This window comes from Postia placenta, assembly GCF_002117355.1.
Source record: "Postia placenta MAD-698-R-SB12 unplaced genomic scaffold POSPLAscaffold_6, whole genome shotgun sequence".
NCBI classification, from domain to species: Eukaryota; Fungi; Basidiomycota; class Agaricomycetes; order Polyporales; family Adustoporiaceae; genus Rhodonia; species Rhodonia placenta.
Genome location: NW_020169837.1, coordinates 1,288,362 through 1,301,733, shown reverse-complemented (window position 1 = coordinate 1,301,733; position 13,372 = coordinate 1,288,362). Strand labels below are relative to the sequence as shown.

Below are 13,372 nucleotides of genomic sequence, written 5' to 3'. Positions count from 1 at the left end.
CCCCCCTTCCCCTCCTATCTGATCACTGCCGACCCCCGACCCCCGACGCGGCGCCCCATCCTCCATCCTCCATCCCAGGCTGTAGGCTGTAGGCTATGGGCTATGGGCCAGACCCCGACCCGCGACCCGCGACCGGAGACCGGAGACACGAGGACGGCGCCCGCCCAGGTCCAGTCCAGACGTCGCTATTTCATGCCAACGTGCGCAGGACGGACGGACGAACGGAGGACGGACGGGCCGCTCACGCACTCATGCACTCGCGCGCGCTCACCCGCTCTCATGCCCCAGCCGGGACCCGACGACACCCGCTCGGCGTCCCCAGTCCGTGTCGCGTGTCGCTGCCGGCGCGCCCGCTGCCATGTGCGCATGTTCCTATATTCCTGTGCGCCTGTTCCTATATTCCTGTGTTCATGTCCCTATATTCCCATGTGCATGTGCGCACGTGCGGCCGACGCCTGTACACTGAACACTGAGCAGCACGTCTGCCAGCCCAGATCCCAGACCATGCCGCACTCGCGCTCCCGCTCCCGCGTCCCCCATAGCACCATGACCGCCGACGTCCACAGGGAGCGCGGCGGGGCTGGCGATTTGCACGCAGCGCCGCCGCGACCTACAACTACCAGTGCAGGTGCAGCGCCCAGACCCCGATGTCCCCGTCGCGTAGCACTGCGAACGGATGACAGGCTGACAGGCAGGCAGGCGGACAGATGACAGACAGGCGGACAGGCGGACAGACGACAGACGACAGACAGGCAGACAGGCGGACAGGCAATATCCCCCTCTTACGCCCTCGCGCCCGCGCACATCGGACTCCCGCCCCGGCCCGCGTGATTGCTCGTCTGCGGGCATTTCCAGCCGCCGCTACCCGCCTCACCCCGGTCATGACAACGGTGACGCACGATGACCGCACACCGCCGTTGACAGCACGCAACAGACTCCACTCCCCGCTCTGCCTCGCTTTCCATGGCTGCGGTCTACCGGGCTGGGTATCTGGCTCCTGGCTGGTTCCCGCGGCTCCTCTGCGTCTCCGACACTCGACACAAGATAGGGTACGGGCGGACGTGTGTCTTGCACAGGCGGGGTCCGCACGCATCATCGCGCGCGCGGGCCCACCCAGTGATGCAGAGACGCTGCGAGCCTCGAGCCTGTGGTTCGCTCTGCGTCCCCGCTGGCCCTCGCTGCTCATCAAAGGCAGTCTCCGCGCGCGCCCGCACCGGCCCCCATGCACATGCTAGCATTCCCGCGCAGCGGGGCACCCCCCCTCCCTGCCCACCCACATCGCGCGCGCAGAGCGGGGCATGTCCGCCACAAGGCGTCCTTCTGCTGGACGGGCGAGGACGCCTGTGAGACGCGCGCCCGGGGACGTGTGCGAGCCCGCGGTGCGCGGATTGGGACTCTAGATGCGCCCTGCAAAGCGCGGGTCGTGTGCCGGGCCACGCCGATCGAGCATCGAGCACCGGATGTCGAATGAAGCTTGGAAGTTGGAAGCAGATGAGCATGCCGCGAGCGCCCACACAAACACAAAGAGGACATCCAGCGTTCCCCCCGCCCCATCTCTCTCTTGCTTTCTACCTGTTGGCATGCCCCGCTCACAACCGAAACTCGCAGTTTGGGGTGCGTGGACAGGGACATGGACCTCGTCCGCTCCTCGTTGTTTGTTTGTTTCCGTTCCGGACTGCAGACTGTGCTTGAGATCGAGACGGCATCGAGTGGTAGGTCACGGTGGCAGCGCATCATGCGCTTTGACACTTGTTCTCGCTCAGCGGGCGCATGCCAATGGTCCAAGGTGGGTGGGTCAATGTCAACGCAATGTCCTTAGCCGCCCGCTTCCCCGTCCTGTCGTCTCCAGCACAAGACGGGGTACGGGTACGGGCGGGCGGTCCTATTCAGCGGTGCAGAGACGCCTGCGCCTTGTTCTGCTTTCTGCCTGCTTCCACGTCTGTCCCCGCTGGTCGTCAAATGTAGTCTCCTCGCACACACCCATGCCTCGGTGCACCAACCCCTGGGATCGTTCCCGCACACGCAGCCCTGCGATATCTCCCCGTCCCCTCGTCCTGCCCACCCAGGCGCATGCAGGTAGCACGTCCACCAAATGCACCGTGCGGCCGGGCGAGGATGCCTGCGCGTGCCTGCGTCAAGCTGCAGTGCCGCGCGGGCGATCCGTGCTTGGAGGGACGCGGGTCGCGTGACGCCGTGGCCCTTGGCCGCATACGACGCACGGCACAATCGGGGCGCTCCTTCTTTTCCTTCCCGTCGGCCTCCTCTCGCGCAGATCACGGCCCCCGCCCCGGCCTCCCGTGGGCCGCGCTGGGCAGCGACGTTCCTGCAGATCGGCGCGGAGCGCTGAGACGGCATCCCAGACATCCATATCCTGTGTTGTGTGTGCGCGCGCGCGATGTCCTGAAAATAAGCCGATGCGACAGCATGATCAACCTCCACCCCCTCCTGAAAGCCATTCCCAAGACATTGTGCTGGTCGTCTGCCAGTCGACCCGGTCGCTCCCACGACTCGACTGGGGATGATCAATTGACGACGAAACAACGGAACAACAAGTCGACGACGGAATGACAGTCGCGACTTTTCTCACGCATCTCCGCAGGCAAGCTTGCAGTCGCACATCCTGTAGAGCAAGTCAGATAATGGCACAGCCAATCGCTCATGTGCTACTGTACATCGTCGCGTTCGCGGCCACCGTGAGAATAGTCGCCATCGTGTGCAGTCGTTTCCACTGGCATGGGGCGACCAAACGCCAGTCACACGGTGAATCGACAACATCACTGATTGTCAGGGGTCTTGTCGCCAGCCTGCATAAAGGCAAGACAAGGTCGGCCGTCTCCGCGCGAAATACCGACACCCATTCTCTGCTGTACATCGTACATCCCTGCTCGGGCCGCCTCGGTTGGCTGGCGTCCGTACGTACTACTGTAATGCACCCGGCCTCGGCTTTTCACGCAGCGCATAGGTGCCGTGTGCAGATCGCCGTTCCCAGGCCTGGCTTCCCAGAATCCGCTGCACAAGCGTGCACGCCGTCCCTGCCCACCGTCTGCTGCTGCGCGTGTGTCTGATGATCCGCTCCGTCTGTCGGCGCCAGCGGGCCAAATGTGGCCGCGCCGGTAGTTTCCCAGAGCGTCAGCCCGGGGCAAGCACGGTCCAGCAGGCAGCGCCTCGAGACACCGCTTCTCGCGTCTATCCGGTTCCCCGGCCATTTCCCTTGCCTTTGTGCAGAGATGTCAACAACGGGCACGCCTCCCTGTGATCAGCGCACCCGAACCACTATCGTGCGCGGGCCCGCATGGCGCAGCCTACCATGCCACTATCATGCTCATAATGCATCGCGGAGGCGCAATCTGGCCGCCATGGAAGTCGAAGGTCGAAGACGGACGGCGATGGACAGGAGTTCCTGGCGCGATGCAGGGACTCCCAAGTGACCGCGGTCTTCTGGCGCCGCTGTCCTCGGCGGGGCCGGCCTGGGTAAGATGCGAGGTGAGCGGGCCCGGGCGTTGGCGGCAGGCCAAGCGAATGCTAGTGGGCGTGTCCTCGATGGGACGCCGTCTACGCTGCTCCCGTTTCCGAGGGCGTCGGGCCTCTGCGAGGAGCCCTGAAGACGCACTGTGCAATGCAGGAACCTGGCGTAATGTCCAGCGTTACGTCATGCTCTTATCCGAGGTATGGTGGACGCGCTACGCGTGCTGCGTGTCTTGTGCTTGATGTTCTCGCTCCGCCTTACGGCGGTTCTGACGAGTGACGTCTGCACGCCTTTTTTGCCAGCACGCTCGTACGGTAGCTGGATGCAAGTCCAGGATGGAGATCTCCGGCAATGTGTTCTGCATGTGTGTTGTAGACATGTTTGTTCCTATCCTGCCGTCATAGGCTCTGGACACGCGTGTGCACGCTATCGTTCTGTTGTTGATCAGAATGTGAGACCTGCCTGCCACAGCTAGCAATTATTCCCTTCGCTCCCGTGCATCGGCTGGCCGTATTCGTGCGTGTCTAGGGGTGAAGATGCCATCAACTGAATGCATTGGTGGCGGGCCCTCTGTCAGTTTGCAGGGAATGCTGATAGACCGCAACGCTAAGCATTTATGGAATGCACCATGGTTCGAGTAGATGGCGGGCTTTTCCTGAGTACTACTAGTCCTGAGTCCTGTGGCGTTCCGACGTCGGTGTCAATTGAATCGGCTACTGTAGGAGCGAGAATACTCCACCATCATGTCGCCTCAGCGCCAACTTCCATCACCAACTCCGACTTATCTGCCATAACCTCTACTCGCCTGAGCGGAGATTTTGAAGCCTTCTAGGTCCCGACCACCGTCTTGGCATCTCACACTGTCTCTGCGGCGCGACGGTGGACGTTGCTATCCTTGACCCGAACGGTCCCATGAATGCCTGGCTCCTCTGCAGACACGTCGTCTTTGCGGTTCCCCGTCCTCCGTCTTGGCTTTGCCCAGCGATTCAACAATTCAACGATGCTCTAGACCTAGCGGCCTTACGCCGTAACTCGCAAATTTGCAGGCCTCCCGTTCGCCGTCACCATATATCGGTTTCCTCTGAAACACTCAACGAGGGGCGCGCCTCTGTGGCGGCAGTCGGGAGATTCACCCACACCGAGGGCGCTCACTGTCGGTCCTGCTCGACATGCTTCATTTACGATCGGTGAGACGATCTGGGGATCGGCAGGCGATCAACGTCGAGCTTGCCTCAGTGCACCATATACACCTATTTGACATGTCTCGGTCGACGCACAGGGAGGGGCGCGGCGCCAGTTGGTCGTTAGACAGGTAATGCTTACTGTAGAAGGCTAGTATCGCTGCCGGTGGATCTCGCTGACAAATTGTGCCCTGAGCTTGGTGTCCTATCACGAGTCGATGCCCGTGCTACGACAATTCCAACATCTGGAGACCTCCCTGGGAGAACTTGCAAATACGCACCATCGCGCACTGTGGAAGGATATCAGCGGGCTGCGATGCGAGACGAGCGTCTGCACCGCTATGCGGAGGTGCGGCGAGGTCTCTGCGAGGCTCAAAGACGAGTACTGCACCGCTACCACAGTATACTGTAACGTCTGCCCCATGTTTGCCTGAAGTGCTGTCTGTGAGGGTAGGTTGTCGGGGTCGATCTGAGCTCATTCTCACAGTTCTCTCTGTGTGTACAAACTTGCATATGAGGTGAGACTTAGAGATGAAGTGTCGGGAAAGGCTGCCGCCGGCTGAGAACAGATAGATGTCCCTGGGCGTCCCGTGCACCCTTGTCATCTCGATGCAAGATGCTGTGTAACCTGCCAGTGCAACGTCCTCTCCAAAATACCCATGTCAGTCAAACGGCACCATCCCATCCGACCAGGGCACGATAGGAATCTATCTCGATGTACCCCGACGGAGTCCACGGACGAGCGCACTGCTTGACCCTGAAATAGTGAAATATTCTTGTGACTTCGATGATACCTTATATGATGAACTTCCGAAGTTCCGACATTCCAGCCCATAGGATAATACCAATTTCGCTTGCTGAAAAACAAATTGGAAACGCTCCCGCTGGTAACGCGTCGGGCTACTTGGGGTCCGCCAGGGTCCGCCGGCCTCACAATGCACACGCCGCCGCATCCTCGAAGGCAAGTATCATGATGTGCCTGCAGCCCTGACTGTTACCTGATGCGCAGCCCCGAATGCGATTGTCGGGACCACCTGCGCATGCAACAACCTGAGAAAACGCCACTGCCAGTGTCGAAGCTCCATCGTCGTCGACACCTTCTCTACGATTCATAGCGCAGCGCGCGAGCCCATCGGTCTGTGGAGACGTATGACGCATGCATTTACGTCCCACTGCCAGTTCGCCGTGTCCCTCTTTTCAGCTCGCCGCCTCGAGCCTTCGCGTCTTTGTGCCTGAATTGTATGGCAGGCGCCAACTTGGGCGCGATCCAATAAATGTGGGAAATACTACGTTCGCAGCCCCCACTCGTGTTTTCCTGGTGTCCGATTACCCGTGACGCACCTTTTGCGAGCCAGATGTCTCGGACATACAGTATGCTCCGCGTGTCGCAGCTATAGCCGAAGAATGTCATTTCACCTGAATTCGTCACGCTCATCCCTGGTAGACGCTGCGGTGATTGTGCCGCCACCGAATACAGCAGACACCGCTCGTTTCAGGTCGTCGACCCTGTCGGGCCTGGACGATCTGCGGGTAGTTCCCAGCTGGCGTAAGTTGTTTCCTCGATAGTCAGATTCCAACCACAGCTCGCCCGACGGCCCGGAATGAAACATGACAAACTCCATGTATAGCACTGGGTAAATACGGGCGCCGTCAACATGGGGCGCTTAAACAGGGAACGATCATGCCATCGCCCTTCCGCTCAGAAATGTGCAATATCGCGGAGCGCGGTAAACAAATGTATTTCACAACCAACTAAGTCGGTGGCATTGTCTCACATCAGGTCAAACATGTGAATGATAATAGAAATACAAATCTAAAACCCCGTCTAGCCCTACGGAATAAGGGAACTGACATTGTCCGACGATGCGCATTATACTGTACATCGAGCAGCAAAATATTATAGAAGCGAGGAGCAATTGATAGCGATAGTGTAGAGACTGTAGAACGTCCGCGATGGGCGAGAAAGAATGCTGTGAGACGGGCAACTGAGAACACATCCACCGACGAGCACGGATGCAAGTTATGCAACTTTCCGGCGACGTATCATGAAGCTGATGGCAGAATATCAGATGCGCTCATAACCCATCTAGGCTATGTAGAATTACTCACGTTGACCTGACGTTTGGGCTGCGATTGTACTGAAACAAGATATCGGGCAGCCTTCCCTGCTCGCTCGCCTTGATTTCATAGTTCAACAGAATATGGGCCAGCGTTGCCTTCAAGATGTAGGTCGCAAGGAATCTACCAGGCTGTGCCAGAATCAACGATCAGCGGATATCACACAAGTATATCAGAGGCCGAGGACGTACGCTGTTAAACTAACGTTAACAACATGCCGAAGGATGCTGGGTAAAGAGCGCTTACCATGGATATTTGCCGTGACCAAAGATGAGATATCGCGAGTTCGTGCGAATGAACCCGCTGCTATTGTTAGCCTTGCCGCCGACCGTGTTGTCCTGAATGTGTCGGAACGCGTCGAACGTCATCGGGTCGGGCCAATACTCCTCGTCAGTGTGGACAGACCACGCCGACGAGATGTAGGAGCCCTCAGGCACAGTCGTCCCGTCACTGAAAGTGATGTCACGCAGAGCCTTTCGCGGGAAGCTCACTGCCGGACAGGTCAGGGAAAGGGCAAGAATAGAATGTAATAGAACAACTTGCTTGTTCCCAGTCCGTTCAATCGCGATGATTCCTTGAAAAAGCTGTCTGACCTGACAAGCTGATTGATAGCCTGCTTCGTCCAGCCATGGGAATGTAGCGCAGATTCCGCCTCCTCCCTCAATGCGTCAATGTACTCCGTGTGGTCCAGGAGGTTATTTACGCCATGCGTGAACGTCTTCCATTCCATGTCAAACGATGCCGAACAGATGACAGAAGGAACTCATACCGCCGCTGTTGTATGAATGGTAGCAATGTTGATGACCAGGACCCTGATAGCGAGACGCGCGGGTTCTTGCTCAATACCTTTGGCTGCGTCCATGAGCCACATCAGCAGATCGTTCTTGCGAAGTTGACTGTAATCAATTTCTGCAACAGAACGCGAGCACGCAAAAGACTCACCGGCCTATCTGTCCAATTATCGCCAAATTCTGCCTTCGCCGCTTTCCTCTCGGCGATGATGGGGCCCAAATCCACAAGGGTCCGCCTCAATAGATAAGGCAGACGCGTGAATAATCTGCCGACGATTCTGCACCAAGCTTGAGCCCCAGCAGATCATGTAGACGTCAAGAGATAGCTCACGGGTGAAGGAACGAAGGAAAAAGATTGATGAGAAGCCCTATCATAGCGGTATTCATGGCAAACGACTTGCAGGTCTCAGTGTAATGGGCGCTGCGACCTGTTGGTAAAGCATGAGAAACTCGCTTCCCATGCAACGGCAGGATCTTACATGTTGGGGCTCCCACTAGAATACGATTGAATGTTCTGGCAACGATACCGATGGAGACATCGAAGGCGTTGAATTCTTGCCATGAATCTAAGCGATATCAGAAGCAGCTCGGGGAACTAGGAAGCAGGAAGCCCACGCACCACCGCACTTCTTGCCGATTTCGTCTTCCACGGCCATCGGCAACTCATCGAGGCATTCTGCCACCAAGTAGTCGATATAACGCGTGAGCTGGGTCTCGTGTGAGCACGAACGGGAATCGAATCACAAGATAAGGCGTACTTTGCCGCGGAGAATAGGCAAATGGTAGGGATCGTCGTGTATCTGCTGACCCATTGTGTAGGGCACTGCGAGTTCCTGGATGTATAGTGAGTAATGACCCATTTGGCCCATACATCATCGACCCACGTCATGAGCAGCATAGCGCAGGGACAGGACGTCATCGGGAAGATGATACATCTCCTCGACTAGTCAACTATCAGCACCAAAATAGCGCATGTAGCGATGAGACGTACTGCATTTCTCGTTGGTCACGATGTAATTCCAGTTGGTCCACAGCGGAAGGCGGAAGAATCTGCCCTTGTACTATGTGACGTCAGATCACATACTACCGTACATGGAGTGGATCTCACTCTGCGGTAGCCCTCGTCGACCATACCCTGCGAGTTAACAAAGAAGCGCAGGGCGCCGGCATACGAGCCGAGCCATCGAGGATAACCGACCAGCGGTGTCGTATTCTATACACTGTCAGGCAACGATGGCACGGTGGTATGACTGGACAACATACCCTGCTCATAAGGAACGACACAATGTAATACATGACCACGACATTGACCGCAACGCAAGCAGCTATTGTCGGACTCTTGAGGGCCGCTTGCTGCACCCCGTGTAGGATGCCTGCCAAGGTGGCAGAAGGACGTCCAACACTGCCCTCGACGTAGAGGGACGTGGGGAGCACGGGGATCCTGTTGAGAGTGATCGACATTGTGCAAGCTGAGGTCTGGAGGGCTAGCGCTGTAGTCGCGGCGATTATATATTGTAGGGTCTACTCCACTGGGGCTTCCCCGAGCACAAACCCTGAGCGGATGCGTCTTTCTGTGCCTTGATGAATATCTAGATGCACACCCTAGCGCCGTCCGTAGTCATTAATCATAGCTTGACACGCCGATAACGCAAGCTGTATTCGTGCACCTTACACCCGCAGATTACACATGCATTCATCTTCCGTGTCAGAGCGGCCCAGACGACCGGGTAGAAGTGTCCTTGGGAATCGGTTCACGGAAACGCCCAACGACACAGCAATGGTTGAGATTGATCCTGATCATGGCAACCTGCACGGAAGTTCCAGCCATAGGACCCAGCAACAATACACTGCGGTTCTCGGGGACCCGTATACGTCAGTCCCGAGCTTCTCGCGCGCTCTAGTCAAATTGTTCGGGATCCAGTCACGGTTGGACCGCAGGCCCAGCCTTCGCAGACGGATGTCACACTCACCGAAGTCGACGTCGTCAAGTCTCCGCAACATGTGGCAAGGGTAGGACGGTGCGATTATCGCGCGCCTGATTGACAGCAGGGAATGCACCACTCGGCGTAGACACTATCCCGTTTGCTTTTTGCCGCAGACACGAACGTCCATGATGCGTCCGTCGGCGATGGCGCATACCGCGGCTGCAGGCATCTCGATCTGGGCAAGCGGCAAGTCTGAGCTTGCTTGAAAGAAAACATCACACCAACTAAGCATTGAGCCGGAATTGGCGCCTCTGGGACGGCGCTTCCCTGTCTACAAAAGATGCTGGATTACCTCATTGGTGAAACACATGTTGGTCGCGGAGCATAACGCCTTTGACCCTCGAGGCATCGACTATGACTGATAATCAAGGAAGCTAGTAGATTTTTATCAGGCTCTGCCCCCATGTCCTCATCGAAGAGGAGATGTCACACACCGAGCTGAATAAGGTCGACTCCAGAACAATTTGATTAACCCGGTGTGACTCCCTTGAACAATTGCCAAAGTTTCAAGGATCTGATTTGCTTTCGTTTTACATAAGCCGACACGGCACCGGAGATTAAGCTAAGATACCCTTACATATACAGTCGCTTTACCTCAAGCATTTGGGTGATCTCGAGGCTCGGGAGTCCAGACTCCGAAACATTCGCCGGTCCTATCTATATCCGTGCAACTTTCACCCAGATCGGAAAGTTCACGCACACTCCCAAGGGCAATCATAAATGCTTACCTAATAAGAGCGTTTTGTAGCCACGAGTAGTACTCGGCCAACAGCCGCGTTATGGGCGCTATCGGCATAAAGTCATGACACAAATCCGGTTGGGGGAACGTGCCTGTAAACGTATCTGTCAACTATCATATCCGAGGTTCCTGAACATGAGTGATATATATGCTCTGTGACGGTGGCGTGCATCCGAGGTGAACAGTATGCCATTCGTCTGAGGGTTTAGATACCAGACAGTGGCAACGTTTCGTGACCGGCTTACCTGCCACCTTTCTACTGGTGGGGAATACGTCAACGTCTGGCATTTCGGCCCTTCAAATTACGCTCTGGCAGGAGCAGATAATGCAATTCAAAGGACATTTCGAGGAAGCTAGCTTCTGCGGGCTGGCACAACTACCGGGCTGTAAAACAAATGAACCTACACATCACAGAACGCAAACTCGGGCCCAGTCAAGGGGTTGATATTGCTTGTAGAGGAAGCGATAACGATAATGTTGTGGACATTGGTCGGGCGATGAGGCGACCGTGTGTGATATTGCCATACGTCTGTTTGCGTGGGATATGTGTTATTTTTCATCGGGAAATCTTACGTGACTTGGGATTCCCAGTGCACACTGTACTTTACCCTTACCTTGGCGACCTTGGTTCTTCGATTGTAATGTGCCTAGATAAGACAGACTAGAGGAGTCTAGTTGATCAATTGACCAGCATTCTACAGCAGATCGCTGAGTGGTAGCTGCGCAGCTGCTCCTCACCCACTCACCATGGGCGTTCGTTCTTGAGCAATCGTGGAGGTGGCCATAGCCGCGACCGTGGCATCAGATCCTATCAGGAAGGACATGTTAGGGAAGATAAGGCACCGAGTCCCTTCTTCCAGTCCGGCGACGAAAATGCTGGGCAGCTCCACAAGAGCCGATACAGCTGTATGATCACCTAGTGGCCGTCTTTTTGCGAAGCTTCTTGGGATGGGTGCCTTCCGATGTCATGACTACAATGCATCACTAGTCACATGAGTCGTCGATTTCGAAAGGCAGAAAGCTAAGCCTTATGAATGTTCTCCTTGTAAATCCCGGTGGGTTCCAGAGACCCTGATGATCAGTCATCTCACCGACAATTCTCGCAGATCTCTAGGTACCATCTGGCATAAGCCCCCGTGATCATTTGACCTCGAGGCGTACATACACCCTTATGTCTCTAGTTTGGATTGAATACGTGAGGACAAGTAAGATACGACATACCTTACCACGTACGTACCCGTTGCGCCCCAATATAACATATTCTTTGATACGATTGTCATATGCATTACAGCTCAATAATAAGTGGAGACCGCGATGTCGCGCACCGGAGTAAAGCCCAGAGTAGCTGGCCATACGAGGCGGGCCTATTCTGCACCAATGCACATCTGGAGCAGTCGCACTGCGTGTTCTTGGAGACCGACATCCCCGAAGGAAAAACGAGGCGAACCTCAAGTGGCAACAGCGGATCAAGGCGAAGGTACCTCCAACGGCATAGAAAGAAAGCGTCTTGCCGCCCGGGTTCAGACCACAGGCTGAACGATGGGCGTGCGACGCAATGCATGCAGCATACTAAGTGAGATTCTCAGCCTCGACAACCGATTCTGTCCCAGGTCTGGGGGTGGAGGTTTGGGTTTGCTGGGCATTCGAGAACCGTGATTGGTCGGCAGCGAGAAACAGACTTTGCAAAACGCACCTAAGGGTCACGAGGGAGGACGGAAGCCAATCGGCCACTACTCGGCGGGAGCTGGGAACATCGACAATCTGCAACGTTGTTGTTCAATTCCCATGGCAATGCGTTGTTCACGGACACAAGACCTAGATCTTAGGAGGGCTAGAATCGCATGTTATGAAACCCCATCCTCTGGGTTGGATAGAGAAAATATCCTCGGAGCTCTGAGGCAATTCCGACACGGATGCTTATGTTTGGGCTTTCGGATACGGAGAGAGCACATATATACTAAGGGGCCTATTGCACGGCAGTGCCTTCCTCCGAACGGTCGCACATCGAACCGGAGGTTGGTCGGGATGCAGAAATCAGGGTCGTCTATCACGGGTGGAGCATCGAAGGGAGTCGCTCTCACGTAGGTCCGCCTTCACGATGAGCGCATAAATTCCGCATTTAACGTCAGCAGAAGGCCCAAGCATATGGCTGGATGGACGGACGTGGCCCAGAGTTGGGATAGAAGTCGCGCAGTTTGTGGAGGTGAAGTTGAAAGCTACTCACCACGTCACAAAGTCTTAACACCCCGTTTCTATGCGTTGGAGTTATGACGTTTGGCCGCAAGGCACCGATGTTGCGAAGGGGGTTCACTCAACAGAAAGTGAACAGAAGTCGACACTGCCTAATAATTCGAAACGGACCTGAGCAGGTACTTCTAGATCTATACGTAGTCATTAGAAGTTGCATGATTGTTCTCTCAAGTACTGCAAGAGGGGTGTACACTACTCACCTACTCGCCGATGACGGCAAAGACAGTGATATCACGGTGGGCGAACCTTATTTTACCGCTGGACTGGCACTTTATCTGGCACAGATATCAGGCCTACGATCTGGTCCTCCTTGTGAGGTGACCCTCTGATGTCAACGCTTACTTGCAATAAGATTAGTCAAGCTAACACCGGAGCCGAATAAAAAATACCGTTCATATGACGTCCTTACGAGGCCCCCGTGAATTTCCATCGTCGAGCTTAAACATGGCGATGGCTGATAACGACCTTCGTATTCCAAATTCGATCGGCGGAACATGGGTACTCCGTAAGGCAGGCTAATAAATTGAGGGCACATACAGCTGGAATGCCAAATTTACCTTGAATATGTGCGCCGTTGCAATCTACGGGATCCCATGAGGACGAGACTGGAGAAGTGTCGTAATCCGATGCGGTGCATGTTACAACCGGCTGCGTGAGCAAGCAGAATGAGTTCAGTCATTTCGCGAAGGAGATAGGTAGTCGCTCTTACGCGACGACTGAAGCACAAAATACTGTTGAAGCAGGACCGATTTTACTCACTGGAATACTTGCACTTACTCGCGTTATGTCCTACCGACGTATCCCACTAGCCTGATGTGGATGTAAGAGTCAGAGGACCGCGA

At 55.7% G+C, this 13,372-nt stretch overlaps 4 protein-coding genes across 4 annotated transcripts; 1 reads left to right on the top strand and 3 right to left on the bottom strand.

The window, feature by feature from the left end:
- Positions 1–504: 504 nt before the first annotated feature.
- POSPLADRAFT_1056224 (hypothetical protein) lies at positions 505–1,235 on the top strand (the record flags this gene model as incomplete). The annotated part of the gene is made up of 2 exons (XM_024480745.1): positions 505–628; positions 700–1,235. The coding sequence occupies 2 exons, from the start codon at positions 505–507 to the stop codon at positions 1,233–1,235; spliced, it is 660 nt and encodes a 219-aa protein (XP_024339654.1).
- A 290-nt stretch (positions 1,236–1,525) lies between these two features.
- Positions 1,526–3,845, bottom strand: POSPLADRAFT_1169491 (hypothetical protein; the record flags this gene model as incomplete). Its single annotated transcript, XM_024488065.1, has 6 exons — positions 1,526–2,512; positions 2,551–2,620; positions 2,921–3,215; positions 3,266–3,302; positions 3,611–3,626; positions 3,728–3,845. The coding sequence occupies 6 exons, from the start codon at positions 3,843–3,845 to the stop codon at positions 1,816–1,818; spliced, it is 1,233 nt and encodes a 410-aa protein (XP_024339653.1). The 3' UTR covers positions 1,526–1,815.
- Positions 3,846–6,667: 2,822 nt separating this feature from the next.
- On the bottom strand, positions 6,668–9,017 carry POSPLADRAFT_1141277 (hypothetical protein; the record flags this gene model as incomplete). Its single annotated transcript, XM_024485280.1, has 15 exons — positions 6,668–6,698; positions 6,757–6,896; position 6,957; positions 7,012–7,251; positions 7,305–7,483; positions 7,535–7,648; positions 7,708–7,834; positions 7,888–7,984; positions 8,036–8,122; positions 8,176–8,263; positions 8,315–8,389; positions 8,441–8,499; positions 8,548–8,617; positions 8,665–8,769; positions 8,820–9,017. The coding sequence occupies 15 exons, from the start codon at positions 9,015–9,017 to the stop codon at positions 6,668–6,670; spliced, it is 1,611 nt and encodes a 536-aa protein (XP_024339652.1).
- A 244-nt stretch (positions 9,018–9,261) lies between these two features.
- On the bottom strand, positions 9,262–11,923 carry POSPLADRAFT_1046248 (hypothetical protein; the record flags this gene model as incomplete). The annotated part of the gene is made up of 12 exons (XM_024478980.1): positions 9,262–9,363; positions 9,696–9,812; positions 9,834–9,893; positions 9,976–9,979; positions 10,270–10,327; positions 10,526–10,575; positions 10,686–10,809; positions 10,895–10,910; positions 11,027–11,156; positions 11,518–11,542; positions 11,606–11,812; positions 11,851–11,923. 12 exons carry the CDS (start codon positions 11,921–11,923, stop codon positions 9,262–9,264), a joined length of 966 nt encoding a protein of 321 aa, XP_024339651.1.
- Positions 11,924–13,372: the final 1,449 nt, after the last annotated feature.